Here is a 14,865-nt window from a genome sequence, read left to right as displayed (position 1 = left end):
GACATGGACAACCGAGAGCTTGTAAGAGATGATTACTCACTTTTACTCATTATTTTCACCTTTTATTGTCAAATGCCAAACAGATCTATGATTAAAATCGAGGGAATTCGTTCCAAAACAAGAATGAGAGGTGGTAAATGTGCTGAGTTGTACCTGCACTGAATGTCCTCCTGCAACGCCACCATCATGGTCAGGTGCTGGTCCACATCCGGCTGAGAGGCTGCTCCATTCTCTCTTCGAAGCGGACTGTTTATTAACTTGAGGTCACTCTCCCAAGGGAGGATGTAGGTGTGGCCATAGTAGAAGCCTAGCGGGATCTTGGCCCGAGCATTGGTGCTTCCATACCGGCCAATGACAGTGATCTGAAAGATGTAGACATGACTCAAACCTGGCAGAGCGGTGGTTCTGCAGCAGGGTCACAAGTTCAGAGCAGAGTACCGACCTTCATGAACCGGCAAATGGGTGGAGGCAGCAGGTCGTGTAGAATGAGGGAGTGGGTGCTGATGTCAGTAGCTACGACCAGCCTCCGACCATCCACCTCCTCACCAAGAGTCCAGATGTCAATGGACAGAGAAGCCAGGTCCGCACATGTCGGGATGAGGACATCCGTCAGGAGGACAGGGCGGCCAAAGTCCAGCGTGACGAAGCGACGAGCTCCTGGAGGGGAAAAGACAAGAAATGTCCACAAAGCTGCAAGTGGAAACACACGACACAGGTACGAGACATTAAATACGTTGAGAATGACAAACCAGAGTGCATCCGCTCAATGATGATGGACTGGTGAGGCGGAGGCTGCAGGAAGTGGGAGGCCTGGGAGATAGCCAGGGCCAGACCGCTGCCCATGGAGTTCTGTGGCAGGAGCAGAACCATTATTCAACCAACCGAACCCTCACAGCTATTCTCGTTACTCGGACATCAAATTAAACTGTCGCGTATTCAAACTGGCCCGACCAGTCCGCCAGTTGACCAGCTCTCATCGGCTGGACGGAACTAACCAGTTTGTTTTTCTGTGTGTTCTTATGAGCGGTGAGGTTGACGGGTCCCGGGTCCATGGAGCCAGGGAACAAGTGGGCCAGCTCGGCACTAAAGGCTGCCGACACTGCTTCGTTGGGCGGCGTCAGAGGAGGGGTCATGAAGAGTGGAGTCGTTTTCGGGGTCGGAGGAATGACGTCAGAGGGGTGGATAAAGAAACCCGGAGCGGAGGAGGAGCTGGAAGGTAAGGAATTCTGGATGGAGCCCATCCCGGAGGAGTTTGCAGCTGCAGAGGTAGTCTGATGCAGCTTGGCTTCCAGCTTTGCCTTCTAGTTGTAAAAACACAGACAACAAGAAGCTTCCAATCAACTAAGGAAGAACATGAACACAGGACAGGTCCAAGGGTTATTTAGCTTTGCTTATTCAACCAAATACAAACAAAGAGGATCGCCACTATTTCACGTCTGACTGGATTTGGAGGAATTGTTAGAATAACAAGATGTGAAGCAATGAGGGGCCAGCGGATCCTTTACCCGGTCTAACTGATCCGGTGGAGCTTCATTAAACAATATCTCAGAGACACTATTAAGAACGGGGCCGTTTAAAAGGCTTCCTTTAACTGCCTTCCTCTTTCCTCCAGGACAGACGTTCACTCTGCTCTAGGAAGCAAGATCCCTCAAAAGGATCTGGAGCAGATCCCTCACAAGGTAAAAGATGCTCTAATGGATTTACACGTTCCTGGAAACCAGGAATGTTTATTCCAGAAATGTCTGAGCAGTAAAAGTAACTAGGGGGGAATTCTAAAACCAAGATACAATCAGAGCTTTATAATCCCAAAACAGTGACTATTATAAAAAGGACGGCTTTTAAAGCGTTGATGACTGCTGCTCCTGTGGATAAAGAGGTGAGACAGGCTGACAGACAGGCTGACAGACAGACAGACAAGCACCTGCTGCTGCAGCTTCAGCAGCTGCTGCTGCTTCTCCTGCAGCACCTGCAGCTGCTGCTCTGCAGACACCATGGCGTGGGACAGAGACTGCAGAGCCACCTGGGCAGCAGAGCTCAGAGCGGTAGATGCTTCACTGAAGGGTCCGGCCGGGACGCTGTTGACCGCAGGCGTCACACCAAAAGTACTCACTGGCACAAAAGAGGACAATCACCATGAAGAGGAGCTCACGAGCTAAGCACACTTTAGGTGAAAGGAAGTGCAGATTACCGGTAAATATGCTGGCGTCATCTCGCTCTACTCGTGTGCCGTCACTGGTGGAGATACAAGTAAAGTGCAAAGGCTCCACCTCAAGGAGCCCTGTTAATGCGGTGAAGCTGCCCTCTGCTGCTGCACAGCTGCTCACTTTTCCATTCCCTGCAGCACAGAACACACCCTCAGGGTCAAACTCCAGTCACTGGCAGCTTTATGCAAACACCGAGGATGCCATTTGAAGTCAGGAGTTAAAGGAATGAGGACCGCTACCTGAGAGTATGTCTGAAAGGTCGATCTCCTCTGACTGGACACCAATGCTGTTGTTGAAGGCACTCTTACAGGAGGATCCACTCACTTCCAAGTCAAAAAGCACTGGGTCAAACGGAGAGCTATAAAGGCCGTACCTGCCACAGAAGAGAGCGGAGACTTTCCTGACACACTTCTAAAAAAGGAGAAGAACAGCAATTCTGAAGGACTAAGGCTTGAGTTTAACCTTGTCTGGAGCAGCGCCTCCAACGGGGTCAGACGGTCCTGCAGCTGTCGGGAGATGGACGTCAACAGGGAAGCGCAGGCGGTACTGCAGCAAGCCAGGTCCTCTTCCTTCACGTAGTTCAGCAGCACAAAGTACCAGTAGATGGAGCCTGAAGCCAGAAGGTGGAGACTCTCACTGCTACAGGGTCACAGACAAGACAAACAGCAGACGTGCAGGCACTCACCACCTGTAGCTGCCGCGGGCAAGTAAGGCATGTTGTCCAGAAGAGCCTTCAACAGGCTTGCACAAAAGTTCTGCTGACTCGGGGCCCCTTTCCCACTGCTGTGGAAAAGCAAATCAACCATCCATTATCACACTTGTCTTTTGTGATTAAAGTCTGTGCTATAAAAGCATCTCAAAATCCGCACAAGGGATCCGTCCTGAGTGAAATCAGGGGACGTTTCCTTACGGGACAAAGTTCTAACACTGCTCTAATGACCCGCGGATGAAAGCAGAAGTACCGACAGAGGTCAGAGGTCCTTTCTTACCTGATGCAAAGTGCAAGGAAACGAGCACATTTGTGAGCGACGCTCCGGCCAGCCTCAAAGAAACACATGCGCACCATGTCCTTGATGCGCGCCTGGGTCTTGGCCAGCAGGCCGACTTTCCCCTCTCTGCAACTAAACACAGGCAGGATGTGGAGGCCTGTTCCCATGAGAGGACAACATGCTGCATCGTACCTCCAGGACACGTTGGAGTAGACACCGGCCAGCCAACACAGGATGTCCAAGATGAGGCTTTGGCCGTGCTCAGTGGTCCCACTGCCCTCCGCTTTCTGACAGAGAGCGTTCAGCAGTTTCTCGTGAAACTCCAAGAGATGGAGCATGGCGAAGCGCTGGACCCTGGGGAAAAGCAAGACAACTGATAATGTTCATTACAGACACACAACACAAGCTGGGAACGGAGCGCTAAAGCTTAAGGTTACAGGCTGTCAGCGGTGGAAGACAACGTCCACAGACGGTTAAAAACACATTCATAAATAAGAGGAAATATCAGAAAGTAAAAGAGTGCTGGGAACACCACCCATGGACACCACCTGAGCAATGACAGAGTCATTTTGCACCATTTTTAAAGACAAAGTGGCTCACGGCTCCTACTCAGGACATTAGTCCCTCTTTATTCTGCCAGTGTCTCCTAGAGGCTGGAGATCCTCTAAAACAAGCTTGGGTAAGAAAAGTCAGTGAGGTGGAGTCAAATGTATTGCATGCTGTATGAGGACAGCTAAAAAGCAGTGAGGAACCATAATAGGAGCATTTCCACTGCAGGAACTTCCCCCTAGTGACAGGAACAAGGCCTAACTGAGTCTCTGCTCCAGCAGAGGCACCCGGATCGGCCCTGGGGGGGGCTTGAGGTTTACTGGGAGCTGATTGGCTAAAGCTAGAGCAGGAAGTGACCCAGCAGAAGAGCCAAGCAGAGAGGCCGGTGTGGTCGAGCATTTTATAGGCGTCCCAACACAACACAGCTGAGTTGAGCAGGTGGACTTCAGGCCAAGGAGTGAAGATGTGGAGCTTGTGTGTGATGTGGGACATTAGGGACATTGTTAACGTCCCTTTTGGGACCTGCTGACGAGTCGTCACACTATACAGAGCACAGTGAATTTGGGTTCTGGGGTCTGGAGGGGGGCGAGGACAATGAGAATGCAGGGAAACGGGTGAAAGGGTCACAGATGGTGTCTCAATATCAGGTGGTTCATTAACTGGGCAGCAAGAAGAACATCTCCAAATCAGTCTGAGTCTTTTCATACAGGGACACGCGTCCTGTCCACCAGCTGACAGCACCGTGGAGAGAAGCAGACCTTCCATTGTAACAGTGGGCTGACCTTTCTTTGGCTACGGACGTCTTCTTGAACCTTCTGATTGTGACTGAAAGCTCCTGCAACAGGTCACAGCCCCGCAGGTTTTCTGCCTTCTTTAAAGAAGCCGCACTGTCCGATTTTCCAGCAGGGGCCTTTTCCTACAGACAACAGCACCATGCAGACTTAATCTTCCCTTTCATATGGACATATGTGTAAAATAATAGTCACCAGGTGACATTGTACCTTGGGGGCTTGAGCCCTTTGCAGCAGGTTGGACAGAGAGTGAGCTTTGTTACCCTGCGGCCGGCTACTGGGCATCCTTAACACGGGCCGAGCGCTCTCCTCCATGCTCCTGTCACACACTGCTTTCATATGGACCAGGAACGAGCGGTACTTCCCTCCTGCCATGCCTGCAGACCGACGAGGACCACAACACGGTGAATCCCTGGCGTCAGGGTTGAGAGCAGAAACAGTTCGTGTGACCCGTCACCTTTAACCAGCTTGGGGCTGGTGAGACTCAGCATGCCTGCATGGCCAGAGAGGTCCAAGCCACTGGCCAGCCACACCGGACCACACAGAATGTCCTCCTTATGGTCCTCTAAAAAAGGACACAGCACGGACCCTGCAGCAAACATAGGACACAGGTGTGACCACATGTGGAACAACACTTCATTAACATTATTTAAATACAAACCTGTCTGAATGAAAGACCAAAACCAGAACTCAAGAGCAGGAACATGAGCCCAGCAGCGCTAGCCTGGTGTGTGATATTAAACTAAGGTGGACTTGCTCTTTACCTGAAGTCTCCTCTATGTCCATGAACTGGATGTCCTCTGTGAAGTCATGCAGCAGCGGCTGGCTGCTCCTCTCCCCATTAACCTGGAGGATGTTGGACAGGGGGAAGGAAATCTGCCTGTCAACCGCAGCCTCTGGTGGACAAGCACATTCACATGGAACAGTTAGCATCACTTACACAACCACAGAATCGGAGAAAGCGTTCTTCAAGCCAATGCTGTGCCAAAATGACGGCCATGTTTGCCACGGCGGGGCCTGCGTCGGCTCATGAGGCGGTGGCGGTTCTGGCAGCAGTGAACACTTTCAGAACCTGAGGTCAGCAGCTTTCAGAACAGGTCGGAGCAAACGCAGCTGATGTAATGAGTGGGCTCAAGTACCGCTGCCCTTGGTTCTATGGCCAAGTGAGTCGGGGAAATAAACCAACGTCATTAGCTGCTCGTTATTAGACATCGTGTCCTCTGACTGGCTGAGAAACTAGCCTGAAGTTGGGACTTTAGGGTCTTCCACCCTGAGCTATGGTGGTGGTGAATGTGAGAGGCCGTTAAAACCACCATTACCAGTACTGTGCAGCTTTCTAATGTCAATATTGCTTGTTTAGGCTAGCCCAAGGCTAAGCTGGAAAAATGTGCCCCGTGGCAGGTTTGATGGGGGTGGGCGGGGACAGCTTGGGTACAGAAATGAAAGAAACTTATTAAAAATGACTCAACTTGGCCAGTTTCATTCTACTGCAGCTCTGATCATCAGCGAAGCCAATAATTCTGCGTCTGACCCTTGTTTAAGTCTCTCTTCACATTTTGCTGAGTTGGGTAGAGACGGCCTCCCCAGGACAGCAGAGAGGACCTAGATGACCTTGGGATCCCCATCATCCCTTCCTGTGATGAGCAGTGGATCGTACATCTCTCTAGTCTCAATCAGTGGCAGTATGTCATGTGTCCCCTCTCACTGACCCCCGTTAACTCGTGGGCTTAAGCTAGGTGGTTTTAGTCTGGCCCAGTTGGTGTGAACACATCAGGAGAGAGGAGGCGTGTGTGTGTGATCAAAAGTGCTGCATCGAGTGTGTGTTGAACAGTTACTACTACACTGGAAAATGGCACAGCGGCGTCCTCACCTGTGACCTTGCCCAGCCCAGGAGCTTTGTTTTTCAGTAAAGTGACTTGAATCTGAGGAATATTGATGGTGTTGGGATTGAGGACAAACTTCAGGTCAACATGTCCCACCATGCAGGCCTTGGGCAGAACCAGCTCAAAGACATGTTCATCCCAGCTGGAACTGCAGAAAGAGCATGGCAGAGGGTCACTTCTTCAGAGAGATGAGGGACAGAGTTACACAGGAAGAGAAGCAGGGCCGCTTGGACAGCACCGCAGAGGTCCGCATCTGTCGGGTGGAGCTTTGAGACAACTACCTGTCACTCTGGAGCTTCCAGGTCCGGGTGTGCTGGGCTGCATCTCCGTGATGCTGCTGGTGAAGGTGCTGCGGGTGTCTGCGCTGCTGCTGCTCCTGCTGCACCTCCACCCAGCACGGGGGCACGGTCGCCGAGAACCGGGGAGTCAAGGTCTCGAAGCAGGTCAGCTCTACTAGAGCCATCAGACTCTCTGTGGTCAGTGGCTGGTCCACGAGCAGGTCCACCACTCCTGTCACACAGAGGACGTCGGTTCTAAGGCACGAGTTCAGTGAGGACTGACATGAACCCAAGTGGTGACTGTGAGCTGAGGTATACCTGCACTACCAGGACTGCAAGGATGGGAGGAGGATTTCACCCCTTCATGCAAAAGTTCAGCCCCTTTAGAAATTGGGGCATCAATAAACATGTCTCCATCGTCAGCATCTTCAGAAACACCTCCAATTTGAAGGAAATGAAGTTCTCCACCTTCACCGCAATTGAAAAGCATAATCAACATTCAAAACAGGTGTGACCTTGAAAACATGAAGTTTTACACCCAATGGGTGAAGACGTGCCCCCCCCGAACATTAAACAACTGAAAACGGGTCAGAACCTGGTTGTGTGAATATACGCACCCTAAACCTACTGCTACAGCTCTGAGCAGCACCGCTTGGCGTAGCAATAGTCACCCCCTCTAACTTACAAAGGTGCCCCAACACTGAGGGCAGCCCCCCCGCACCGTCCCTTCATACCCCCCCTGCACCGTCCCTTCATATTCCCCCTGCACCGGCCCTCCATACCCCCCCTGCACCGTCCCTTCATACCCCCCCTGCACCGTCCCTTCATACCCCCCCTGCACCGTCCCTTCATACCCCCCCTGCACCGTCCCTTCATACCCCCCCTGCACCGTCCCTTCATACCCCCCCTGTGCAGCGCCCCCCCGGCCCTTCATACCCCCCCTGCACCGGCCCTTCATACCCCCCGTGCAGCGCCCCCCCGGCCTTCATACCCCCCCTGTGCAGCGCCCCCCCAGCCCTTCATACCCCCACGCCTCACCGTGATGGCGCCCTCTGTAATGAGCAGGGGTGGTTTGTGACAGAGGTACCACAGATTTATGGCCAATGCTGCTCTCTTGGAACTCCTCCCTACACATGTTAATAGTAGCAGCTGGAGCCGGTGGACACACACGTGCACAGTTTTCTACTGATGCAACCATTTTGATTGGATTTTTAACCTAACTTGGCTTGTTAAATTAACTTAACGAACTAGTACCAAAGGTTTCATTCCTGAGGTGCAGGACAAAGCATGAACAGGCTGCTTTGCTTCTACCACAAGACTAAAGTGAAGATGGGAGGCCTTTAGTAAACACAGCCTTTGGGCTATTGCTAATTAGCATAGCTTGTTTTGGTTTCATAGTGAGCTACGGGCTTGTCCAGGGCAGCTGGGATCGTGTCCACCTCAGTATTAGAGGGCCTGACCTCCAACCTGTAGGTGCCTCCTCTGCTCTACCTTGGCTGGGAGCTGCAGCCATCTCCGACTCCTCAGGTCCCATCCCAGCATAGAAGACAAACACCAGTGTGTGCTAACAGACACACACCTGGTGTTTGGACAATTTGGAACCAACCGGAAGCACATTCAGAACGTTGTGCTGACAGCACTTCTATTATATACGGATACTGGAAATTGGAAGAATTTGAAAAATTAGATATTTATCAAATCTCCTACAAGTGTCATGGAAGTTCCAATAAAATGTAAAACTTTTTAATGCTATTTAAGGCCTTAATTTTCAGAAGAAAGCATCAAAGTTCATTCAAACTTTTTAATGCTATTTAAGGCCTTAATTTTCAGAAGAAAGCATTAAAGTTCATTCCCTAATTAAACCCTCACAGAAACCTTGTAAGAACGAGCAGATTGCAGGTCAAGGTCACGATAAGGTCAGGAAGACCAAGAGCTGCTCAGCCCTCCAGGACGGCTGATCAGACTCTGGAGGTCTGGCTGAATGCTCAGCAGCAGCAGCTGCACCTACATCAGCTACACAGGAGGGTCCTCAGAAGCACCGTGCTTCAGAGGCTCTGACGCTAGCCTGACACCGTCTGGAGACAGGGGGGTCTATATCCTAGAAGAATCTAGCTCAGGCATAGGAGCCATGAGAAGGAATAACGAATAGCTATTGTAATTGGTTCTAAATCTGTAATATTTAGAAATATAACCCCCAAACCAGGACATTAGAGAGAGGAACCTGGCCCACTACGCTTGTAGCTGATGGGAGGCAGAGTCCAGCGAGAGCGGCGCCAGGCAACACTTCACAAAACCCAGAACAACCGTTTCAAGCAGGACCAGCTTAATGGACCATCTCCACCTTAAGCATGTTGTTAGAAGAGCAGCAAAAATAAAGAAATAAATCCCACTGGCCAGCTCGCCGTCCACGTGCTCTGGACTCCCAACCCAGCGATCTGGGGACAGGAGTCCGGCTCCATTGGGCCTATTCTAGTGGAGCGTTTCTTGTGTGCACGTGAACACCTTTAAGGTTACCTACCTGTTCCAAACTGGAATGAGTGGCCTGACTAATCACTAATCCACCGGCACCCAGTGAGTCACCTAACGAGGAGACTGAGCACTACAGCTTCACATATGCACCCAGGGGTGATTCTGAACGGGAACGACATTAGAGCCGGATCCATCCGGCCCTGACGATGATAAACAGACATGAAGCAACACTGCGAGCAGGAAGATACTCACCTTTTGTACAGGCACAAAGGCGGTCAGTCCCAGAGCAAAAGGTCACTGAGACAAAAGGGTCTAACTCATCTAAGGAGCCCTCCTTCTTAGGAGGCTCCACCTTGGTCAGGACCTCTAACGTGGACAGGTCCATGATCATAATGTATCCAGTATGTGTGGTGAGAACAAGATGACCCAAGCCTGACACCTCTTTGAGGCTGGAGGCAGAGATGGTGGCTGCAGTTCTACTGCTGGTGGCGGCTGCTCCACTTCCAAACTTTGGTCCAAAAGAGCACGTTTTTGAGGCGGGTGGGAAAGCGTCCTCTGGTGTCTCCTCACTGTCGTCCTCTCTGGTATCAAGAACATCAGGAGGCAGCAGTATAAGAGATGTGATGGCATCAGATGGGTCCAAGATCTTGTGAACCTTGATAGGTTCCTCATCCAAGGTGACGATACGAGTGGAGTAGTTGACCTTGTAGAGCGCCAGATAACCACCGTTACTCCCGGTCTGTGAGCGGTGCAGCTGCTGCTGGTCTTCTGGTGGCAGGATGAGGGGTGACTGAGATGCTGAGCTGCACTGGTGGTGGCCTTCCACAACATTGGCTACTGGTGGGGGGGGGTCTCCATGGCGATGGCTGCATAGGGCAGAGTGCAGACGGTTGAGGTTGTTAAGTGCTTCAACCTGATTCGTAGCACTTGTAGACTCAGCACAGCAGTGCTGCAAGCTGACCAGGAGATGTGCACCATCCCAGCAGGGGGTGATGGAGTCCACGTACAGATTTTCCTCTTCCAGCTGTTTGGGCAGCCTCAAGCACTGCACCAGTGCACCAGGCCGGGGGGGCGTAGAAACAGTGGCGGAGGCCAGCGTGCTCCACTTCTCCACGTTACCTTCCAACCCCGACAGATTAGTAGCTGCATCAGCAAACTGCTGGATGTATGTGATGGGGGGATCCTGAAGGAGAAGCTGCTCGTGTGTGTCAAACTCCATTTCTATAATCTGGGGCACAGTGAAGCCCTCCTCGTGGAGCCCCTTACTCACTGCATTGTTCATCTGCCCAAACACCTGCCCTGAGATCTTTTCGTCCACGTCTCTGATACTGTAGAGCAGAAGCACAGGGACAGTCCTGTGTGTTGGCACCGCAGAAGAGGGACAGGTAGACTGACAAGCTGCAGCTTTAGAGTAGTCCTTCTCTGGGGCCACCGGTGGGGGGCTACAGGTCTCTATCTCCATGGGGCCCCGGTCCTGTAATGGCCCTGAGTAGAAGGGTTCAGGACCCTGATTCCTAAGAGGTCCATCGGTGGTTCTACATGCTACTGGTAAAGGTGTGTTTGGGGGTCCGGCTGTGATTGTGCCTGAAGAATAGCTGAACAGGCCCCCAGCTAGGAGGCAGGGGAAGGGAATGGTGTGGCTGTCGGCCACATTCTCCTTGGATTTGCCCAGGCTGTGGGACTTGGGCTGGTTGGCTGAGGGATTCACACCCAGCTCCTCCAGATCCTTGACCGTGTCCTCCAGCACGCTGGCCACAACTTCCCACTGGAGCTTCTCTGGCTGCTGGAGGATACTCAGCGCTGTCACCCCAAGGCTCAGATCCATGCTCTCCCACTGGGAATGCTGGCCTGTAAAAACAGAGCAAGATTACGTCTTTTTTCTGTTACAGTGCCGTAAAGACGCTCACGAAGGCTCAAAGGCAAGTTGATCAATATGTCGCAGTGTGGTCCAGGAGCTCGTACCTGTAACGGAGTCTGATCGGGAATGCTCATCGCTGTCGGAATCCTCCAACTGGTCATCACTGGAAAAGAAGAGAGAGCCGTCTTTGCTATCTTCTTGAGAGCCAACAATAAAGAAGTCCCTGGTATCACTGCCGCCCCCCCCAACTCTACGACCACGTGTGCACGCCCTCCTAACCGGGGCGGTGGTTGTGGCGAGTTAACCAGCACCAGAGAGGAGGTTACCATGCTGGGGGAGGGGGGCATTCATGGCCCGGTCCAAATCTCAGTCTAATGTAAAACAAAACCTTCAGACTTCTGTTAGAGAGACGAATCGGAATGTCACCTTTGGTGACACCCAAATCAACAAGAGGACGTTCCACCAGAGTTTGGAGTCTCAGAGTCCCAGAGTCTGGGCCAGCCAGCACCTAAAGGTGACGTCAACTAGGTAGGTTACCTGTCTCCTTCCAACTTGGGCAGGTCAAAGCAAGACGATGACTCATCAAGCCAGGCCAGGATGGGTCTCCGAGACTCTGCTAGACCGTGCTGGTTCTGCTCGCCCCCACACAGCACCAGCTTCCTCAGTATGATTGGGTCGTAAGGGTTGATGTCAAACTTCAAATGAACCTGATGGACCAAAGAAATGAAGGTGCCAGTTATCTTCCACTTTGAGCCTGGGTAAAACACAAGACCTCCAACAGTTTCAGCATCTTCTGACCTTCATAATCTTCGAGATGTCCCAAATACAGATCTTGCCCCTCTTGGTGGCAGCAGCCAGGAATTGTGGACAAGTTCCGAAACCGAAGCAGGTAATTTTGTCAGAACTGTCGGGGCTGTTGGGGAATTGGGCTGGGCTGGTGGCCAGAGTCACAGAGAGCGGAACATTCTGCGTGTGTTCACCCTTCACAAATGGACAATTGGGAGAATGGCGCTCGTGTTCGGACCTGCGGCGTCGTTCAAAAACATTGGACAGGATTTGAAATCATTGTTCCAACATTATCCAACATTTATTAACACTGCGTCGTCATTTGGAGAGATTGGCACCCACCAGGGCTCATCTGTAGGTTCCCAACAGACCAGACACACGCTGCAGGTGAAACACATGGCTCTGTCGTCACCTGTGGAGGCGGGCTGGAGACACAGCAGTCAGGTTAGGATGATTTACACGTCATCTTCTGGACATTGGCAACAATGAGGACCTCTCTCTTTGGTTTCCTGCTGCACACATTATTTTATTCATGCTGGTTCCACGTTGGCAACAGGAGCTTTATACACCCTCCCTCTGTCTGCAAATCCTGCCTCCACCTGGGGGGCATCACTAGAATTGGGATTATTTTATGTTTCACCACCAAAGTTATTCTTCATTTAACAATTTTAAAACATGGCCCAAGCTTTTCAGCCTCTCCTTGTTGGTTGGTACGTAGGGAGAGCACTGGAGTCCCTGACCCCCCTCCATCAGGGGCGTTGGGGGACATGCGATGACCACAGTCTGGTCTAAAGTGTACATCTGCCCCCCCGTGTGTCCCTGTATCTGCCGTGTCCTCCTGAACACAACACGCTGCAGCTTGAGTAGAAGAGTTTTCCCCTGGGGAGACTGAATCCCTTTAGAGGTGCTGCTGCTTCATAATGCCTCCTACTCTACTAGTCAGCAGCTACTCTAGAGGCCTGTGGAGCCCCACCGGACGGTGCCCCCAGCATCCTCGAGGTGAGTCAACCCACCTGGTGGTAGAAGCCCGCCTGTGCCATTGGATCAGGCTGAGCCCACCTGTAGCCTGCATGGGGCCAAGAGGTAAACGTCTCCCTCCTGTTGGCCTCGCTGTACATCAGCGATCTAGAGAAAACACAAATATGTCTCCATGACTTTATGTGCGACCCACACATGTTGTGGGACAGGTAAGGAGATGAACACCCTGTTGGGTTTCCTCACCTATCTACAGAGCGTCCAGGGCCCACGCCGAGCTCTGGCCTGGTGCTGGACAGGAGGTACGACAGCCTGTCCAAAATGGATGAAGCTACAGACAAGGCAGCAACATTCTGGTTAATCTTCTTGAGCTCGGTGACAATGGCATTGGCCACCAGCTTCATAATTTGGTGGGGGAGATGGAAGGTCACTGTTGCCCACTGAAAGAGAACATACGGATAATTAGAGAAGCAAAGAAAGAATCCAGATGAACTTTGGCTCAGAGATATCCCATAAAGCAGGTAGTTAATGCACAGGTGTACTTATTCATAGTGAATATAAAAGCATTCTGCCTTTTCATGCTCCCAGTTTGTTGCTTTTAAACACCAACGTCAGTAAAATTTGGGGGTTTTTTCCCCCAAGAATTTGCAAAATCTGCAGGACAAGACAGCAGCCACCGAACATCTGCAGGAGCTCAGGACGAGACTTCAAATTCCAGCAGGAAACAGCAGTTCAGCTTTATTCTCTTGGTCCACTGTCATCAACGTCATCAGAGGCCGTTTGGAGCAAATATGAAATTATGATGAGTGATCAGTTCAAGCGCTCAGTTTAAAACTGTAAGAGTGACCCCGTTCCCGTGTTATACAATAATAATAATAAGAATGATAGATATACTGTGAATATATCTTACTTTTGTAGTTGGGCTTAATGCTAACCTGACAGAGAGGCTGATTCTCCTAAAAAACAAACCTTAATAGTGAAACCAGACAGTAAGAAGAACGAGCGCAGCTCCAAAAGGAAAATTCAGTTCAGCACGTCTTCAACAACAGACGGTAAATAACAGAAGATCCAAGAGGGGCGGGAATGGAGGTGTGAGGTTTAGTGATCGGCGGAGACTTTTGGCCCAAGAGGGAAACCTTATTTCTGGTTTCACTCTTTTTTAAAATAAAGATATGAGCCTGTGTCACTGTTGCGGGGGTTTAAAAAGGGGGGGGTGAGTTTTCTGAATGGCCAATCCTCTGGCCAATCAGAGCATTCAGACTCGTGATGGTTGCTGCTCAGCACCCTCCGAGCCCCCTGCTACCCTCAGTCACAACGACCCCAAAACTGGACCCTGGCTGAGTGGGGGCTAATGGAGAAGTGGCTCGGTACGAGGGGCTCCATTTGTCAGGTGTGTCAGTAACCATGTACACTCCAGCGGGGGCTGGCAGGTTTACCTTGGCCACTTTGTGGTTTGCTGCAGTCTCATGTGAGGTATTCTTGAGGCCATCTTTCAGCTGGCTGAGGAACACATCATAGCCCTCCGTACTGGAAATGTCAATCTTTTCCAGGCAGGTTGACAATATCTGCTGGGCCTGAAAGATAAAGGTTCTGTTCAATATAACCTGGAGAAACACAAGCAAGTCAGCAATTCTCACCATTTCATCACAATTTAAAAAAATCAGATATGATTGTCTAAGGAGCAGAATAGAGCCACTCCTCTGTGGTCACATGTTCCTACGAGGGCCAACATGGTGGCCCATGAAGCCCTTATTATTGCTTCTGATCAGAGATCTTCATCCCCACTGGCCCTAACCCTAGCCATGTTTACATGGACACAATTATTCAGAGCGAATGGCAATGAATGCCTCACGCAACATTGCAGGAGAAGTGGAAGCTGCTGCTGTCGCCGCTCAATTAGAGGGAAAACTCCCCTGGTGCAGCCTCCCCTGGGTGCAGCCTCCCCTGGGTGCAGCCTCCCCTGGGTGCAGCCTCCCCTGGGTGCAGCCTCCTCTGGGTGCAGCCTCCCCTGGGTGCAGCCTCCCCTGGGTGCAGCCTCCCCTGGTGCAGCCTCCTATGGGTGCAGCCTCCCCTGTGTGCAGCC

General features: G+C 51.4%; 1 protein-coding gene across 4 annotated transcripts in view; it reads right to left on the bottom strand.

Moving 5' to 3' along the window:
* Positions 1 to 14,865, bottom strand: part of birc6 (baculoviral IAP repeat containing 6) — a 43,756-nt gene that overhangs the window by 23,770 nt on the left and 5,121 nt on the right. For 3 of the 4 annotated variants that reach the window (XM_057047599.1, XM_057047602.1, XM_057047600.1), the window contains exons 3-28: positions 14,219 to 14,356; positions 13,029 to 13,222; positions 12,821 to 12,932; positions 12,150 to 12,232; positions 11,820 to 12,045; positions 11,559 to 11,728; positions 11,126 to 11,184; positions 9,416 to 11,011; positions 7,013 to 7,162; positions 6,698 to 6,926; positions 6,404 to 6,564; positions 5,298 to 5,429; positions 4,991 to 5,122; positions 4,744 to 4,910; positions 4,525 to 4,658; positions 3,386 to 3,547; positions 3,194 to 3,325; positions 2,890 to 2,987; positions 2,667 to 2,814; positions 2,444 to 2,577; positions 2,189 to 2,335; positions 1,922 to 2,109; positions 996 to 1,301; positions 750 to 849; positions 443 to 657; positions 154 to 362 (exon numbers count right to left, since the gene is read on the bottom strand). In XM_057047599.1, the coding sequence (XP_056903579.1) occupies positions 154 to 362; positions 443 to 657; positions 750 to 849; positions 996 to 1,301; positions 1,922 to 2,109; positions 2,189 to 2,335; positions 2,444 to 2,577; positions 2,667 to 2,814; positions 2,890 to 2,987; positions 3,194 to 3,325; positions 3,386 to 3,547; positions 4,525 to 4,658; positions 4,744 to 4,910; positions 4,991 to 5,122; positions 5,298 to 5,429; positions 6,404 to 6,564; positions 6,698 to 6,926; positions 7,013 to 7,162; positions 9,416 to 11,011; positions 11,126 to 11,184; positions 11,559 to 11,728; positions 11,820 to 12,045; positions 12,150 to 12,232; positions 12,821 to 12,932; positions 13,029 to 13,222; positions 14,219 to 14,356 (5,522 nt within the window). The remainder of the gene's footprint in view (positions 1 to 153; positions 363 to 442; positions 658 to 749; positions 850 to 995; positions 1,302 to 1,921; positions 2,110 to 2,188; positions 2,336 to 2,443; positions 2,578 to 2,666; positions 2,815 to 2,889; positions 2,988 to 3,193; positions 3,326 to 3,385; positions 3,548 to 4,524; positions 4,659 to 4,743; positions 4,911 to 4,990; positions 5,123 to 5,297; positions 5,430 to 6,403; positions 6,565 to 6,697; positions 6,927 to 7,012; positions 7,163 to 9,415; positions 11,012 to 11,125; positions 11,185 to 11,558; positions 11,729 to 11,819; positions 12,046 to 12,149; positions 12,233 to 12,820; positions 12,933 to 13,028; positions 13,223 to 14,218; positions 14,357 to 14,865) is intronic. The other variant, XM_057047601.1, reaches the window with a different exon arrangement.

This window comes from Takifugu flavidus, chromosome 11 (genome assembly GCF_003711565.1).
Source record: "Takifugu flavidus isolate HTHZ2018 chromosome 11, ASM371156v2, whole genome shotgun sequence".
NCBI classification, from domain to species: Eukaryota; Metazoa; Chordata; class Actinopteri; order Tetraodontiformes; family Tetraodontidae; genus Takifugu; species Takifugu flavidus.
Note: the sequence above shows the minus strand (reverse complement) of the source record. Positions and strands in the feature narration are given on the sequence as shown.